This window comes from Oncorhynchus gorbuscha, linkage group LG11 (genome assembly GCF_021184085.1).
Source record: "Oncorhynchus gorbuscha isolate QuinsamMale2020 ecotype Even-year linkage group LG11, OgorEven_v1.0, whole genome shotgun sequence".
Lineage (NCBI taxonomy): Eukaryota > Metazoa > Chordata > Actinopteri > Salmoniformes > Salmonidae > Oncorhynchus > Oncorhynchus gorbuscha.
The window spans coordinates 36,878,331-36,897,010 of NC_060183.1; the positions used below are offsets into that span (position 1 = coordinate 36,878,331).

At 40.9% G+C, this 18,680-nt stretch overlaps 1 protein-coding gene across 4 annotated transcripts in view; it reads right to left on the reverse strand.

The window, feature by feature from the left end:
- The window catches only part of LOC124048570 (tyrosine-protein kinase JAK2-like), a 77,056-nt gene that overhangs the window by 34,224 nt on the left and 24,152 nt on the right, over positions 1 to 18,680 (reverse strand). For all 4 annotated transcript variants that reach the window (XM_046369493.1, XM_046369492.1, XM_046369496.1 and 1 more), the window contains 2 exons: positions 8,656 to 8,779; positions 6,290 to 6,407 (listed from right to left, as the gene is read on the reverse strand). In XM_046369493.1, the coding sequence (XP_046225449.1) occupies positions 6,290 to 6,407; positions 8,656 to 8,779 (242 nt within the window). The remainder of the gene's footprint in view (positions 1 to 6,289; positions 6,408 to 8,655; positions 8,780 to 18,680) is intronic.

The window sequence follows — 18,680 nt, forward strand, 5'->3', positions numbered from 1 at the left end:
ATTAATATATTGCTTTTTCTCAAATAGCCCTCCGTGTATGAGAGGATAATTAAGAATGGACTGCAGCAAGGTGCAAGAATGTATACTCCCTACTGATAAGAAGACCGGGAGACACGTGGAAGAGTACCAAAGGTTCTGGACTCAGGCTGGGATGATAACACCACCTCCCTAGCCAGAGATTCATTGTACCTCCTAAACTCAGGAGGGGGAGGGCTTGTCCGGGAAAACAGAGGTGATAAATATATGTTCTGAGATTCTGTAACTTGTCTTTTGCAGCTGTATGACCCAGTGTGGTTTAATTAAATGTAGCTTTCTTTGGAGTCCGATGGGAATTTGTCCCAGGAACTTAGAACCTGGCGTTGTTTTATCAACAGCAAGGTAGAACCGCTAAATCTCATATTAAAGATAGAGAGTCAGCTTGTAGTATGAGGCGACTAGAGAAACATTTTGAAATCAACAGAACCAGGACCTCGAAGGCTCTGGAAAATAATACAAATCAAATCCAACATAGTAGTCCTGGGCTGGATTGGACTGGAAACCATAGAGAGGTGAGCCCGGTTCGTACCAGCTGCCAAGTATTGAGGAAATGCATTGTGTAATGAAAGAAGTTAAATAGGGTCAGGAATTAGTCAGCTTCATTAGAAAAGAGGGTTGAATTTTTGGTTTCCATGCGGGCGCTTATGATCCCGTTCTCTGCTCTCTCCTGCCTCGAGCAATTTTGGCACAACTCCTAGCACCTCACCAAAAACCCTGCTTGGTCTTACAGCCGCGAGGCATGTGATCCAACAACCTCACATGTAGCGGGGGAAGGATTCTTAACCACTGCAGGGAAGGTTCTGTTCAGACTAGATGTGAACAAAACCAGTAAATCTATTCAGGGTCCAAAAGAGCGATAGGATGGAAAAAACATAGGGCACAAAAATGTGGCTCTGGCTGGCAATTTTGATGCTAGTGAAGGAATTTGTGACAGGTTTGAAACCCACTATTAAGTCTGCTATGGCCAGCGTGGTGGCTCAACACACCAGCTGGGAACAGATAGTGCAAGCTGCATCGAGAGCGGAATCAAATTCAGCTCACAGTGCTGCAGTGCGTGTTGTCGCTCCTACCCATACCCCAAGCACTGGTAATGGATTTGAGAGTAGGGAGAATGAAAGCACACTGATGCCACGCACTTGGCCATTGGGTGAGAATGTACGGTGGTGCCTGGGCTCTCTGCGCCAACTCACTTTCTTCACTGACTAGTGAGCAAGCAGCAAACTAATGAAAATGTCCAGAGTTGGAGGCAAAGAAAGCATAGGGATATTTGGCCTCAAAATGGCTACCTTTACAACGAGAAAAATCATTACATTCAGTGGAGTCAAGAGCAATGGAACTACTACCCATGCAGTTTACAATAGGTCCAGTAACAATACCGGGCTTATTCTTTATTGTAGCTGGGGTAGAACCGATTTTGTGTTTGGATAATCTGTTGGCATGACCAAACACTCCTCACACGCTCAATCTTGCGAGACTTTATTCATTCTTTATTCTGAAATAGTTTAACTTCTGTCAGAATGGGGTAAATTAGCCTTCAACATTTTTGTTTTTGTGCGGTATCTGGCACAAAAAAGAAACACTAAGTTTTAATTTGGTGAACATTGGTATCTGGCTGATGTATTTTATAATTTGGGTACAAAACCTATTAATCTCAAAATAATACACAAGGAGTGTGAAGAAAATAGTGAATATCCAACAGAGATTGGTGATAGTACATACAGTAAAACTTTGGGGTATATTAAAACAAGTAAGGTGTAAGTAAAGGGGGAGAGTGGCCTCCCTGTGAACAGAAGTTGTGTTTTGTTTACTCAGTAATTAAAACCTTTTTGTTACTGATTAAGATTATGTATAGTGATTTAGTATAGTACCCATCTCTCCCTTTGAAGGCTGTTGACTTGGTAGAGTAGCTAGTTAAATTCTGCCGTTATGAAAAGTATCAAATGTACCAGGATCTGGTCGTTAAGGGAGCTTCCAATTACACTGAACAAAAATATAAACGGAACATGAAGTGTTGATCCCATGTTTCATGAGCTGAAATAAAAGAGCTCAGAAATGTTCCACATGCACAAAAAGCGTATTTCTCTCAAAGTCGGTGTACAATTTGTTTACATCCCTGTTAGTCAGTATTTCTCATTTGCCAAGATAATCCATCCACCTGACAGGTGTGGCATGTCAAGAAGTTGATCAAACAGAATGATCATTACACAGGTGCACCTTGTGCTGGGGACAATAGAAGGTCACTCTAAAATGTGCAGTTTTGTCACACTGGATGCCCCATCGTGGTAGTGGGGTTATGGTATGGGCAGGCATAAGCTATGGACAACAAACACAACTGAATTTTATCGATGGCAATTTAAATGTAGAGATACCGTGCCAAGATCCTGAGGCCCATTGTGGTGCCATGCATCCGCGGCCATGCACCTCACACTGCATGACACAGGCCAAATTCAAAGGGTGTTGAGCGTTAGTAAATTTGTCAGTTATTCTGCGCTCTGGCACACTCAGACAAGAGTGCTCTGAAATCGGAGTAGATAGCCAGAGCGAATTTACCAGCTACGTCTATCAACAGTTGTTGTAGTTACATCATGAACATTCTATTGAAATGGTTACTTGCATAGTGGAGTCTTTCGTTTAGACATGTAGTTAGCTAAACAATGAACCATAATCTAAACTCATAATGTATGAATCTGCAGGTAGCTAACCAACAAGGTTCAATGTTAGCAAGCTGACAGATAGAAATATTACTACACAGATCAAACACGTAACGTTAGCTAGGGAGCCAGCCAGCTAATGTTAGCTAGCTAGCTAACAGTACACTAACTTAAAAAGAAAATGACTGACAAAATTAGAAACATGTAATATCTAAAAAATGTAGCTAGCTAGACTATCTTACCCTTATACATGGATGGACACTTCTCCCACTCTGTCACAGATGCCATGTTTGCCCTTAGTTTGAAGATGTAACCCGGAGGCGGGTGTTTTATAAAACAGCCTTCTGTGTGATCTCTTTTCGACTCAGTCTGCATATTTGCAATCAAAACGGCAGAATGTTCTCCATCTCCTTAACTATCATACTCTAATTCCACAGATTTCAAAACTCGGTCCTCCAGAAAGTGGAGAGCAGCACCTACGCAGTTCTACTACATAATACATTTCAGAAAAGCTGCGTTAGAAAGGATCACCTACACATTATAGGAAATAACAGTAAATGTACTACTGGTGATACAGTGGGGCAAAAAAGTATTTAGTCAGCCACCAATTGTGCAAGTTCTCCCACTTAAAAAGATGAGGCCTGTAATTTTCATCATAGGTACACTTCAACTATGACAGACAAAATGAGGGGGAAAAAAATCCAGAAAATCAAATTGTAGGATTTTTAATGAATTCTTTTGCAAATTTTGGTGGAAAATAAGTATTTGGTCAATAACAAAAGTTTCTCAATACTTTGTTATATACCCTTTGTTGACAATGACAGAGGTCAAACGTTTTCTGTAAGTCTTCACAAGGTTTTCACACACTGTTGCTGGAATTTTGGCCCATTCCTCCATGCAAATCTCCTCTAGAGCAGTGATGTTTGGGGCTGTTGCTGGGCAACACGGACTTTCAACTCCCTCCAAAGATTTTCTATGGGGTTGAGATCTGGAGACTGGCTAGGCCACTCCAGCACCTTGAAATGCTTCCTACAAAGCCACTCCTTCGTTGCCCGGGCGGTGTGTTTGGGATCATTGTCATGCTGAAAGACCCAGCGACGTTTCATCTTCAATGCCCTTGCTGATGGAAGGAGGTTTTACCTCAAAATCTCACGATACATGGCCCCATTCATTCTTTCCTTTAAATGGATCAGTTGTCCTGGTCCCTTTGCAGAAAAACACCCCCATGCTTCACAGTAGGTATGGTGTTCTTTGGATGCAACTCAGCATTCTTTGTCCTCCAAACACGAGTTTTTACCAAAAAGTTATATTTTGGTTTCATCTGACCATATGACATTCTCCCAATCTTCTTCTGGATCATCCAAATGCTCTCTAGCAAACTTCAGACGGACCTAAACATGTACTGGCTTAAGCTGGGGGACACGTCTGGCACTGCAGGATTTGAGTCCCTGGCGGCGTAGTGTGTCACTGATGGTAGGCTTTGTTACTTTGGTCCCAGCTCTCTGCAGGTCATTCACTAGGTCCCCCCCGTGTGGTTCTGGAAATATGCGTTGGTACTTAATGAATATGATATAAGTTCATCTGAGACATTATGACTGATGACAGGACAACATAAACCGTATCTGGGAAAGTCTACACATTCTTGTTATCAGATTCACATGCAATTGTTGTGCAATTTAAATGTTTAAATATGACACTATTTGTGAAAAGATTGTAATTTTAGCTTCCAAATGAGAGAATTGTGTTTTCAAAAAGTTAGAGCTCTGCTCAATCAGTGACCCACCCCTGTAAAGAGACATGGGCTATAAAACTATGAAAACACACCCTTCTCCCTCCTCTATATAAAGCCTTGACAAAAATTGTACCTCTTGTACATTAGGATGACGATCCGATGTCAGAATGGTTCAGATAATAACTACAGAACGAAGCCAACATCAGTGTGAGCTTTGGTTGCGAATGGTATGAACATTGAACTCTTATTCACTACAGAGGTGATACCTCCTAGCCGTTGAGTTAGCAGCGGCCGCTGTAAACGTGGGCTAGGAAAGGATGGACGTCGTATCCAGCCTAACACACAACGACGATACGACAACGTATCCAATTTACCACCTCGGACATTCTTCCGAGGACAGGAAGATCTCTGTTGGCCAACCTACCGAAGCGCAGATCAGAGTAAATATTTATTGCATTTTCCTTTTCCAAATGGGCGGTAATTTAGAATGCATAAGATACTGTATTTACCATAGCATGGCTTCTCCCTTTGTTCCTCAGTCTTCCCGCTCTTTCACTCAAACCCAACCCCCTTTCCTTTGTGTAACCAGCCGTTATATCGGCTCAGTCCACCAGGGACGTTTTCTGTATGACATTATTTGCATTCTGTGTATATGTAATTCTGTGTGATTAGTTAGGTATTTAGTAAATAAATAATTAAACCCAATTTTGTATTGCTGATTCAACTGGTTAGCCAGGGTTCGTGAACCAAGAAATTGCAACTTTCAGATGAGACTGAAATAAGGTGACGATTAATATTGACTGCTATTGATGATAAATATTACTAGGTTTTAAGAGTTTATTCGGAAGATAACAGCTCTATAAACAGTCTTTTGTGGTGCCCCGATTTTCTAGTTAATTACATTTACATGATTAGCTCAATCAGGTAATATTAATTACAGAGAAAGGATTTTATAGAATAGCATGTCATATCACTAAATCCGGCATAGCCAAAGACACGACACACTACAGACTTAAGGGGAAATCCGCAGTTGAAAAGATAACAAAACACATCCCACCTCTGTTCTGGGAAGAAAAAAAAGGCCAGGAGAAATGTAACCACTTAAATTCATAGACAGTGTAATTGATGCAAGGACTGCCTATCCAAGGTAATTAGAATTATAGTTTCAAGCATATTTTGAAGCTATACCGTGTTTATTTACATTTGACATTTTTACAAACATTGGGTAAAACAAGCTAATATTTTGGGTTCTGATGTATGGAAGTTTAACTAAGCTCATGAAGCATCTCTAAGTTATATTCTTCAAGAATCAATGAGTGCATATAATTTATTTATAAGTCCAAAATTGGGATGCAGCAATTGCGTATTGCCCCTTTAAATGACAACATATTCTCTCATAGTAAAGTGAAAAGGATAAGCGTAGATCAAAAGGGCCCCTTGGTTCACAAATCTTCACATAAACATTGTTAAAACGTGAGATAGCGCACACACATACACACAAAAAAAAAAAAAAACCCACCACTGTGCCTCTCACCCTGCCTCCCAATATCACTTCCCCCTTCTTCAGTACCCTACCACCCTTCCACCCAATGGGTGGATTAAGCAATGATTTACACAACACAAGCTCTATAAGCCTTGCTGATAGGTGCTTTGATTATAGAGACCATTACCCCAAATATAGCCTGTGGTTTGGTCAGAGCCCATATTTACACAGCAACCCTGAGTAGAAGAGCCGATTAATTTAAAGCTGAACCTAGATTAGCACTCCTACCCTGAGACTCTTTATGAATTTACATCTTGCTCTCTTGAATTTCACTCTACCAGACTGAAAACAAACCAGGCAAAAAATAATGCCAAAGTCGAGACTAACCTGAGCAAAGAGGTAGGACATGACGGTGTCGTCTAAGACGGGGCTCTCCAGCCCTTTGTTGACCCCATAGCGGTGGGCACAGGAGACTCGGTTCTTATACCAGCCAGGGAAGTAGTACCTAGAGAGAGAGAGAGGGGAAAGAAACAGGGTGGTGGCACATGAAAACAGAGCAACTAGTGGTTAGAGCGATAAATAAAAGCAGCCAATGGATAGTCTACCATGCAAAGGATGAGTAGCCTGTACAGGTGGCTGTAATAGCTTTCCTTATATTTCTTATGCAACAAATGCGTACTTACCGTATCAGCAACAAATGACAACATCAAAACAACAAAACTGCCAGGACACATCCTCTGGCTGTGGTTCAATGTGGACTAGGACTTTCATTCCATAATAGCAGTTTGACATGTCACATTTCCTTCACACATGCATTTTCTGCCTGTACGAACAATTAAAACCACTGCTACTGAACTGAACTAATATTTATACCGAATGTTTTAGGGTCCACAAACAGATCGGCTACACATCCATAGACGTACATGTCTTTTTTATCCGCAATGCACTTTAATGACTCAAAGAAGAGTATTCAACTATGTGCTTTTTTTTTAGCTCTCCTAGCTATGCCGTTGAGAAACTATAGCAAGCACACTTGTAGTTGTTCTGTTTGGAACACAACCCCGCGTCCCCGCCATCAAACAAGTACGGTTATTGTTCACGCAATCCCCAAAAACGGCCCATTATAAACAGCTATCTGGGTCAGGTGGGCATCATTTGAAATCTTGTTCTGTTGCCAACATGACGAGGTGAGTTATAAAATAGGATCTTACAGTGCTAGGCATCCACAGGGCGATTCAGAGAACCAGATGATAATTTTGGTGCACATAGAATGGAGTCATGCGTGCATTCAGGTGCGAGTTCCGTGGCAAATTTTCATCACAATAGACATAGGGTCATTCTGTTCAGAACCAACCCAGGGTGTGACGCCATGTCATCTTGTAACTGCACGTCAAACAGTGATCGTAAACGGTGACTGTTAATGACATAAGTTTTAATGTGAAGTGCATATTTGGACTCAAGTTTTTGGCACATCAAAGTGGTATTTACTATAATCCTCATCGTCTCATATTTTTTTTTAAATAGTCTCTTCCTAATTTTAAAGCCTTCCCTTCCCTCAGAAAACAAAAAATGCCCAATTAGCAGGAGGGTTCGCGAAAGCTTCTTGAAGTGTGCGGTGCTCAAGTTCAGAACGGCTGTCAGTCAAAACCCACACAGCGCTGTGAAAACGCTGAACCTGAGCTCTGTGACATCATTTATAGTGTGTTACTGTACAGCCAATGCGTTCCAATTTAGGCACTTATCAGCGCCCAAATCTGCCATTTTCAACCCGCACAGGGGTACGAGTGTATGTAACGGGCTACCGAACATATTCCTTTTAACAGTACATGTTTTGCATGATTCATAAAAATTGCTTCCATCCTAGTATTTTTAAATTAGTCCTTTCCTGAAGCAAGATTCGAGCCTTGGGAGTTTTGAGAACCAATCGGTAGGAGAGTAGGGTTTATCTGCATACTACGGTCAATACATGCCTCGCCCAATGCCAGAGGCTGCTAGCTAGGACACCAGTAGTGTCCTTCGCCCCCCACCTGACGAGCACTGCTTTCCCACAGTTATTTTAATGTTATGGCGATGGTAGCACAACGCGAGAGTTGGATTGGCTACACAAGTTAACTACCTCCCTTGCCTTATCGTTAAAATAACTGCGGGAAAGAAGTGCTCGGCAGGCGGGGGCAAAGGACACTGTGTACCGGTGTCCCCTATCTAGCCATCAGCCTTGTTCGGTGGGTTTTTGGTGCATTACCGCCACCTATTGTGCTGCAGTCTGGGACAGAAACCGCGCTAGCAGCCACAATGGCAGTGGCCGCGGCATTTAGCGAGGCATAGTAAGCGCCATGTAGTAACATCAGTCCGCAGATGGACATTATTGCGGTTGGAAGTCAGCAACTTGATTCACATTGTTTGGAGGGCCAACTAGAGGACTGAGAAGGCACTACACCTCGCTCCAAGTTGAATTGAGACACCACTCCCACGCCATGCCACTTGTGGGATAGCGCAAAACGGAGGGGAAGGACTAAGGGGGTGGGTTATTGGAATTGAGCCAAAGATTAAGATGTCATAGAAGATAAAAGAACATTGTATATAATTGTGTATATCACAGTACAATGATACTTTGATTAAACTTCATTACCACTGTAATTTCACACTTTAATTCCTCAATTTTTTTATAAATCTATTCCAACTAAATATTTCCTTTTCAACAGAGAAATAAATTGTGCTAGACCCCTGATCCCATGCCACTTCCTAGTTCCTACCTCACTCTGAAGAGGAGCAGCTCATTGGCTGATTCGTCCAGTTTGAGGATGTGATTGGGTGGGAACCACATGCGGTCGCTCTCCCTCATCAGGCCAAATAGGCTGCAGTACATTGGTGACAGGCCTGGGACACAGGAGAGAACAGAAAAATGTACAAAATTGACACTAAAGATATCCATAGGCGTCGATCCCTGGTCGAGTCACACGAAAACACTAAAAAATGGATTGGGGCTAAGGCCCTGCGATAGACTAGTATAGGGCTGGGCGATATGGCCAAAATATTATATCACAATATATGTCTCATTTTTGATGATATGGCGGTATGTGTGTATTAATAATACAAGTTCTAAATATGCTTTGAGTAGTGTATGACCCTATGGTTTGGTTTTAATGGGTCTTTCTTCTGATTGAACCATATAAAACAAATCACCCAAAAATGTCAGCATTTTTACCAATTTCTGCATTTCCTTAACTCAATTGTTATCATTTCCACACTTTGCGACATTTGTCTTTGTATGCCTATTTTGTCAAACAGTAACTTTCCTTTATCAGAATAATTAATATCTTCTATGACCATGTATTTGCAATGTATTTGGGCCTCCCGAGTGGCGCAGCGGTCTAAGGCCCGGCATCTCGGTGCTAGAGGCGTCACTACAGACCCTGGTTCGATTAAGGGCTGTATCACCTTGATTGGGAGTCCCATAACACGGTGCACAATTGGCCCAGCATTGTCCTGGTTAGGGTTTGGCAGTCATTGTAAATAAGAATTTGTTCTTAACTGACTTGCGTAGTTAAATAAAATAAATAAAATAAAAAGAACATGCAAATGTATCTCATGGCAGTTCTTAATTTCACCACAAGGGGCAGTGTGCAGATTTTGAAGGTCCTTATGGCAAGCTTTACACCAGGGATGTCCATATACTTGTGTGTGTACACACACACACACACACACACACACACACACACACACACACACACACACACACACACACACACACACACACACAATAAAGGTAAATAAAACACACACGGTCAAGAGTTTGGACACACCTACTCATTCAAGGGTTTTACTTTATGTTTTACTATGTTTTACTATTTCCTACATTGTAGAATAACAGTGACAACATCAAAACTATGACATAACATATATGGAATCATGTAGTAACCAACAAAGTCTTAAATCAAAATATATTTTACATTTTTGAGATTCTTCAAAGTAGCCAACATTTGTCTTGATGACAGCTTTGCACAATCTTGGCATTCTGTCAACCAGCTTCATGAGGTAGTTACCTGGAATGCATTTAAATTAACAGGTGTGCCTTGTTTAGTTAAATTGTGGAATTTCTTTCCTTCTCAATGCATTTGAGCCTATCAGTTGTGTTGTGAGGTAGGGGTGGTATACAGATGATAGTCCTATTTGGTAAAAGACCAAGTCCATATTATGGCAAGAACAGCTCAAATAAGCAAAGACAACCCATCATGACTTTAAGACATGTCAATCCTGAAAATTTCAAGAACTTTGAAAGTGCAGTCGCAAAAACCATCAAGCGCTATGATTAAACTGGCTCTCATGAGGACCGTCACGGGAAAGGAAGACCCAGAGATACCTCTGCTGCAGAGGATGAATTCATTAGAGCCAACTGCACCTCAGAGTGCAACCCAAATAAATACTTCAGAGTTCAAGTAACACACACATCTCAACATCAACTGTTTAGAAGAGACTGTGTGAACCAGGCCTTCATGATCGAATTGCTGCAAAGAAACCACTACTAAAGGACACCAATAAGAAGAGACTTTCTTGGGCAAAAAAAAAAACACGAGCAATGGACATTAGACCAGCGGAAATCTGTCATTCGGTCTGATGAGTCCAAATTGGAGATTTTTGGTTCCAACCGCCATGTTTTTGTGAGAAGCGGTGTGGGTGTACGGATGATCTCCGCATGTGTGGTTCCCTCAGTGGAGCATGGGGGAGGTGGTGTAATGGTGTGGGGGTGATTTGCTGGTGACAATGTCAGTAATATATTTAGGATTCAAGGCACACTTAACCAGCATGGCTACCACAGCAATATGCAGCGATATGCCATGCCATCTGGTTTGGACTATCATTTGTTTTTCAACAGGACAATGACCCAAAAGACACCTCCAGGCTGTCTAAGGGCTTTTTGTCCAAGGAGAGTGATGGGCTGCTGCATCAGATGACTTGGCCTCCACAATCACCCAACCTCAACCCAGTTGAGATGGTTTGGGCTGAGTTGGACCGCAAAGTGAAGGAAAAGCAGCCAACAAGTGCTCAGCATATGTGGGAACTCCTTCAAGAATGTTGGAAAAGTATTCCTCATGAAGCTGGTTGAGAGAACACCAAGAGTGTGCAAAGCTGTCAAGCAAAAGGTGGCTACTTTGAATACTTTTTTGGTTACTAAAGGATACCATGTGTGTTATTTAATAGTTTTGACCAGTAGAGAGAGAGAGAGAGTGTGAGAGTGAGTGAGTGAGTTAAAATACAGTTGAAGTCGGAAATTTACATACACCTTAGCTAAATAAATTTAAACTCAGTTTTTCACAATGCCTGACATTTAATCCAAGTAAAGAATTCCCCGTCTTAGGTCAGTTAGGATCACCACTTTATTTTAAGAATGTGAAATGTCAGAATAATTGTAGAGAGAATGACTTATTTCAGCTTTTATTTCTTTCATCACATTCCCAGTGGGTCAGAAGTTTACTTTCACTGAATTAGTATTTGGTAGCATTGCCTTTAAATTGTTTGTCTTGGGTCAAACGTTTAGGGTAGCCTTCCACAAGCTTCCCACAATAAATTGGGTGAATTTAGGCCCACTGGGTCAGGTTTGTAGGCCTCCTTGCTCGCACAAGCTTTTTCAGTTCTGCCCACAAATTTTCTATGGGATTGAGGCTAGGGCTTTGATGGTCACTCCAATACCTTAACTGTGTTGTCCTTAAGCCATTTTTCCACAACTCTGGATGTATGCTTGGGGTCATTGTCCATTTGGAAGACCAATTTGCAACCAAGCTTTAACTTTAACTGATGTCTTGAGATGTTGCTTCAATATATCAACATAATTTTCCTACCTCATGATGCCATCTATTTTGTGAAGCGCACAAGTCCCTCCAGCAGCAAAGCAACCCCACAACATGATGCTGCCACCCCCGTGCTTCACGGTTGGAATTGTGTTCTTCGGTTAACAAGTTTCCCCCTTTTTCCTCCAAACATAACAATGGTCATTATGGCCAAACAGTTCTATTTTTGTTTCATTAGACCAGAGGACATTTCTCCAAAAAGTACAATCTTTGTCCTCATGTCCAGTTGCAAACTGTAGTCTAGAATTTTTATGGTGGTTTTGGAGCAGTGGCTGTTTCCTTGCTGAGCAAGCAGCCTTTCAGGTTATGTCGATATAGGAATCGTTTAACTGTGGATATAGATACTTTTGTACCTGTTTCCTCCAGCATTTACATAAGCTCCTTTGCTATTTTTCTGGGATTGATTTGCACTTTTAGCACCAAAGGAGGTTCATCTCTAAGAGACAGAATGCGTCTTCCTGAGCGGTATGACGTCTGCGTGGTCCCATGGTGTTTATACATGTGTACCATTGCTTGTACAGATGAACATGGTACCTTCAGACGTTTGGAAATTGCTCCCAAGGATGAACAAGACTTGTGGAGGTCTATAATTTGTTTTCTGAGGTCTTGGCTGAGTTCTTTTGATTTCCCCAAGCAAAGAGGCACTGAGTTTGAAGGTAGGCCTTGAAAAACATCCACAGGTACACCTCCAATTGACTCAAATGATGTCAATTAGCTATCAGAAGCTTCTAAAGCCATGACAAAATTTTCTGGAATTTTCCAAGCTATTTAAAGGCACAGTCAACTTAGTTTATGTAAACTTCTGACCCACTGGAATTGTGAAATAGTGAATTATAAGTGAAATAATCTATCTGTAAACAATTGATTGAAACATTACTTGTGTCATGCACAAAGTAGATGTAATAATTGACTTGCCAAAACTATAGTTTGTTAACAAGAAATGTGTGGAGTGGTTGAAAAACAAGTTAATGACTCCAACATCAAATTGTACATACACAGTATTCGCTGCAGTGGTTTAAAAAGTCATAAAAGACCCAAGACAAATAACCATATCATCATCCACATAGTAAAGTCATAACTTTGCCCGGCTTAAAAAGGTTTTATTTTGGCAAAAAAATGGGGTCCGGTTATAGGAGCCCCCATGAAAAGGTTGCCATAATTGGGAGCCATGGTGTTCCCCATCGGCATGCCTCAGGGAAGTACTGATTCAGAAAGAAGGTGAGAGATTCTAGCCCTTTATGGTGAGGAATACAAGTACAGTGCATTCGAAAAGTATTCAGGCCCATTGACTAATTCCACATTATGCTAAACTTTGAACATTTAGATATTAAATAAATGATAGAGAAGAAGCCTTGAATAGGAAGAGTGAAAGAGACTGGGTTGTAAAAGTCAGAAGTTAATGGTTCTCTGTGGGAAGACCGATAGCTTTGGAATGTGTTGGGTGGAAGGGAGGAGAGCAACGGTTGAGATAGGAGAGACTGATGGACATCTGTGGACTAGGGGAAGGAGAGGTCAGGAGGTGAGGTCAGTTCCCCTTATTAAGGGAGTAATCAGGGTTTAGTATCTGGTTACCTTCTTTCTGTTGAACCATAAGATGTAAGGATTGGAGAGAGAAGGAGGAGTGTCCTAAAGTGAGATGTTGAGAAATGTTTTGCTGTCTGAATTACAGCTGTACAGAACCTTTGGGAAGAATTAAACTTGGTTAAAGCTTCTCTAGTGTCCGTGAGTTATTTACTCTGAAAAATAAGAACCTACCAGAATAGATCACAGGGGTAACGGGACTATCTACCTGCATGAAGGTAAAGTCCATCTTGGTTATGTCATCGTTATCTAAACAAACACTGTAGTCTGCCTAATGCAGTTTGTTTTTGAATACCATTGTCATGTCGGAGGGAAATTATCAATAAAAAGTTGGTGTTCATCAGTTTCCAATTCAATCAAAGTCTATGAGATTTTGAATCAAATGTGATATTAGCCTCAGTCAGCTCTTTTAGGCTCCTGAAATGGCATTACAACAGCTTGAAACTTGTACTTGTAAATAGATATTCCTGTATGTTTTTGCACACGCATATATATATATATATATTTGGGTTTCAATGTGTCTATGAATGACATCCTTGTGCAGGGGACAAAGCTAAGGGCGAAGGGCCAGTGGAAAATGCAAGAAGAGGCTTGAGTCACAGAGTAAAGACTAGAGGTCGACCGATTAATCGTAATGGCCGATTTAACTAGGGCCGATTTCAAGTTTTCATAACAATCAGTAATCGGCATTTTTGGACACCAATCATGGCCGACTACTTTGCACTCCACGAGGAGACTGCATGTTATGCGAGTGCAGCAATGAGCTAGCTAGCATTAAACGTATCTTATAAAAAAACTATCTTAACATAATCACTAGTCAAACTAGTAATATCATCAACCATGTGTAGTTATCTAGCTTGTCCTGCGTTGCATTTAATCGATGCGGTACCTGTTAATTTATCATTGAATCATAGCCTACTTCGCCAAACGGGTAATTTAACAAGCGCATTCGCTAAAAAAGCACTGTTGTTGCACCAATGTGTACCTAACCATAAACATCAACGCCTTTCTTAAAATCAATACACAAGTATATATTTTTAAACCTGCATATTTAATTAATGTTGCCTGCTAACATTAATTTATTTTAACTAGGGAAATTGTGTCATTTCTCTTGCCCTCTGTGCAACAGAGTCAGGGTATATGCAGCAGTTTGGGCCGCCCGGCTCGTTGCGAACTGTGAAGCCTATTTCTTCCTAACAAAGACAACCAACTTCGCCAAACGGGGGATGATTTAACAAAATCGCATAATCGTTGCACAAATGTACCCAACCATAAACATCAATGCCTTTCTTAAAATCAATACACATAAGTATATATTTTTAAACCTGCATATTTAGTTAAAAGAAATTCATGTTAGCAGGCAATATTAAACAAGGGAAATTATGTCACTTCTCTTGCGCTCATTGCATGCAGAATCGGGGTATATGCAACAGTTTGGGCCGCCTGGCTCAATGCGAACTAAATTTGCCAGAATTGTACGTAATTATGACGTAACATGGAAGGTTGTGCAATGTAACAGGAATATTTAGACTTCTGGATGCCACCCGTTAGATAAAATACGGAACGGTTCCGTATTTCACTGAAAGAATAAACTTTTTTTTTCTCAAAAAGATAGTTTCCGTATTTTACCATATTAATGACCTAAGGCTCGTATTTCTGTGTGTTATTATGTTATAATTAAGTCTATGATTTGATAGAGCAGTCTGCCTGAGCGGTGGTAGAAAGCAGCATTCATTCAAACAGCACTTTCGCGCGTTTGCCAGCAGCTCTTCGCAATGCTTCAAGCATTGCACTGTTTATGACTTCAAGCCTATCAACTTCCGAGATCAGGCTGGTGTAACTGATGTGAAATGGCTAGCTAGATAGCGGGGTGCGTGCTAATAGCATTTCAAATGTCACTCGCTCTGAGAGTTGGAGTAGTTGTTCCCCTTGCTCTGCAAGGGCCGCGGCTTTTGTGGAGCGATGGGCAACGATGCTTCGAGGGTGGCTGTCGATGTGTTCCTGGTTCGAGCCCAGGTAGGGGCGAGGAGGGGGACAGAAGCAATACTGTTACACTGGCAATACTAAAGTTCCTATAAGAACACGCAATAGTCAATGGTATATGAAATACAAATGGTATAGAGAGAAATAGTCCTATAATTCCTATAATAACCTCAACCTAAAACTTCTTACCTGGGAATATTGAAGACTCATGTTAAAAGGAACCACCAGCTTTCATATGTTCTCATGTTCTGAGCAAGGAACTGAAACGTTAGCTTCTTTTACATGGCAAATATTGCACTTTGCCTTTCTTCTTCAACACTTTGTTTTTGCATTATTTAAACCAAATTGTATGTTTCATTACTTATTTGAGGCTAAATTGATTTGATTGATGTATAATATTAAGTTAAAATAAAAGTGTTCATTCAGTATTTTTGTAATTGTCATTATTACAAATAAATACATAAATAATAATAAATCGTCCGATTAATCTGTAGCGGCTTTTTTTGGTCCTCCAATATTCGGTATTGGCATTGAAAAATCATAATCGGTCGACCTCTAGTAAAAACAGAATATACAACAAGCCAGAGAATGGATGAAGTTCAGATGTCCTGGGCCAGGCCTCAGCAACACGATTTCTCTGCAGCTCAACCTACAACAACAACAACAACAAACTCTATAAGACAAGTGTGTTACACACATAAGGAAGAAGAGAAAGTAGATGACAGAAACAGGAAGTGAGAGTACAGTGCCGAGTGACAACAGGAAGAGAAACCTAGCAGAGCATATTGTGTGGTGGAGGTTAGTTGGGTGATTGTCATGAAAACAGTTTTAACCATGGTTGTAACAAATTTAAATAGTAAGATTGAAATGATAAAACCATGATGCATCTGCAACACTCAACTATCATTCGGAAGACTAAAATGCCTAGTGTAAGGTACAGTGTCTGATTTGAATTATGTAACTTCTCAACCAAATTCTCATTACTGAAATACGTTTGGATAAAATTGTACTTTAGATTTTTATTTTTAATTTTTAAACTAAATATGTCTGTAGTTTGTCCATAAATCATAAAAATGGTATACTAGTTGAAGTTCACAATTTTGGTTTTATTCACCTATGATGCATCATCTAGGAGTAGTAGTCCTTAGATTAACAAATACATTTAATTCCTTCAGAATGAGGTTCTTATTCTCAAACACCCCCTTTACACCAACCTTATTACCGAAATGACTAAAAAGTTACAAATTGGGAAAAACTTAGAAAACCATTACCTTACCAACATGGGAGGCATGAATGGGCTTTAGTGATGTGTTCAATTGTTTGCCGACTCACAATGGCTTACTTGCATATTGAGCTATAATTATTGGCTATTTTATTAACGAGAACCTTAATTTCGGTCATAGTAATAAGCTTATTCTAATGCATAGTCAATGGGTGTTCTGGCCTTCTAGGCAGAGTTCCTCTGTCCAGTGTCTGTTCTTTTGCCCATCTTAATCTTCTCTTCTTATTGGCCAGTCTGAGATATGGCTTTTTCTTTGCAACTCTGCCTAGAAGGCCAGCATCCCGGTGTCGCTTCTTCACTGTTGACTTTGAGACTAGTGTTTTGCGGGTACTATTTAATGAAGCTGCCAGTTGAGGACCTGCGAGGAGTCTGTTTCTCAAACTATACACTAATGTACTTGTCCTCTTGCTCAGTTGTGCACCGGGGCCTCCCACTCTTTCTATTCTGGTTAGAGCCAGTTGGCTCTGTTCTGTGAAGGGAGTAGTACACCACGTTGTACAAGATCTTCAGTTTCTTGGCAATTTCTCACATGGAATAGCCTTCATTTCTCAGAACAAGAATAGACTGCCGAGTCTAGCCATTTTGAGCCTGTAATCGAAATGCTGATGCTCCAGATACTCAACTAGTCTAAAGAAGGCCAGTTTCATTGCTTCTTTAATCACAACAACAGTTTTTAGCTGTGCGAACACAATTGCAAACGGGTTTTCTAATGATCAATTAGCATTTTAAAATTATAAACTTGGATTAGCTAACACAACGTGCCATTGGAACACCGGAATGATGGTTGCTGATAATGGGGCTCTGTACGCCTATGTTGATATTCCATTTTTTTAATGTTTTTTTATTTATTATAAAAATAATAATCTGCCGTTTCCAGCTACAATAGTCATTTACAACATTAACAATGTCTACACTGTATTTCTGATCAATTTGATGTGTTTTTTAAATTTAATTTATTAAAATTGTATTTTAAAATTTTACCCCCTTTTTCTCCCCATTTTCATGGTATCCAATTGTTAGTAGCTACTATCTTGTCTCATCGCTCAACTCCCGTACGGGCTCGGGAGACAACCCAACTAAGCCGCACAGCTTCTTAACACAGCGCGCATCCAACCCGGAAGCCAGCCGCACCAATGTGTCGGAGGAAACACTGTGCACCTGGCAACCTTGGTTAGCACGCACGGCGCCAAACCCTCCCTAACCCGGACGACGCTAGGCCAATTGTGCGTCGCCCCACGGACCTCCCGGATCTCGGCTGGTTGCGACAGAGCCTGGGCGCGAACCCAGAGTCTCTAGTGGCACAGCTGGCACAGCTTAACCACTACGCCACCCGGGAGACCCATTTGATGTGATTTTAAAATGGACAAAAATGTTTGCTTTTCTTTCAAAAACAAGGACATTTCTAAGTGACCCCAAACTTTTGAACGGTAGTGTATATTATCGTCGAAACTGCATTATTATTGTTGCGCTAGTTGGCTGTACCTGCAGCAAAATTCCAGTATGATCCTTCATAGTTCTCCATATTTCTAAATAGTGTCAATTTGCTCTCCGCACTTATTTCCATGACTGATCAAAATTAGTTATGTCTCTCTTGTCCCTCTGCAGCAGAGAAAATGGTGACCAATATGTTTGGAACATTGAATTGCAATAAAATGTCTGTGTCGAATCGCAATACATATCGTATCGGCATCAAAGTGCCGTGATAATATCGTAACATGAGGTCCCTTGCACGCACGGGAGACTACTCAATGCCCCATGGAGGAGTTAAACGTCAGAAGGAAAAGGGGGAGTGGGAGACAGAGATAGAGCGCGAGAGTGAGAGCAATAGAGCGAGAAAGAGAGCTGCAGGGTGCTTATCAGTGTGAGACATTCTGAGTGTGTTTGAGAGAGATAGAGCAATAGAGAACACAAAAGCAACAAGTCGACAGCCTGCCGAGGTCGGTGTAAAGTGTATGAACACCCGGGACTGAGGTATAATCTACAGTGTCTTCAGAAAGAATTCACACCCATTGACTTCAGCGTAAATTTTTAATTGCGATTTTTGGTCACTGGCCTACACACAAATTAATTCAAAATGAAAAGCTGA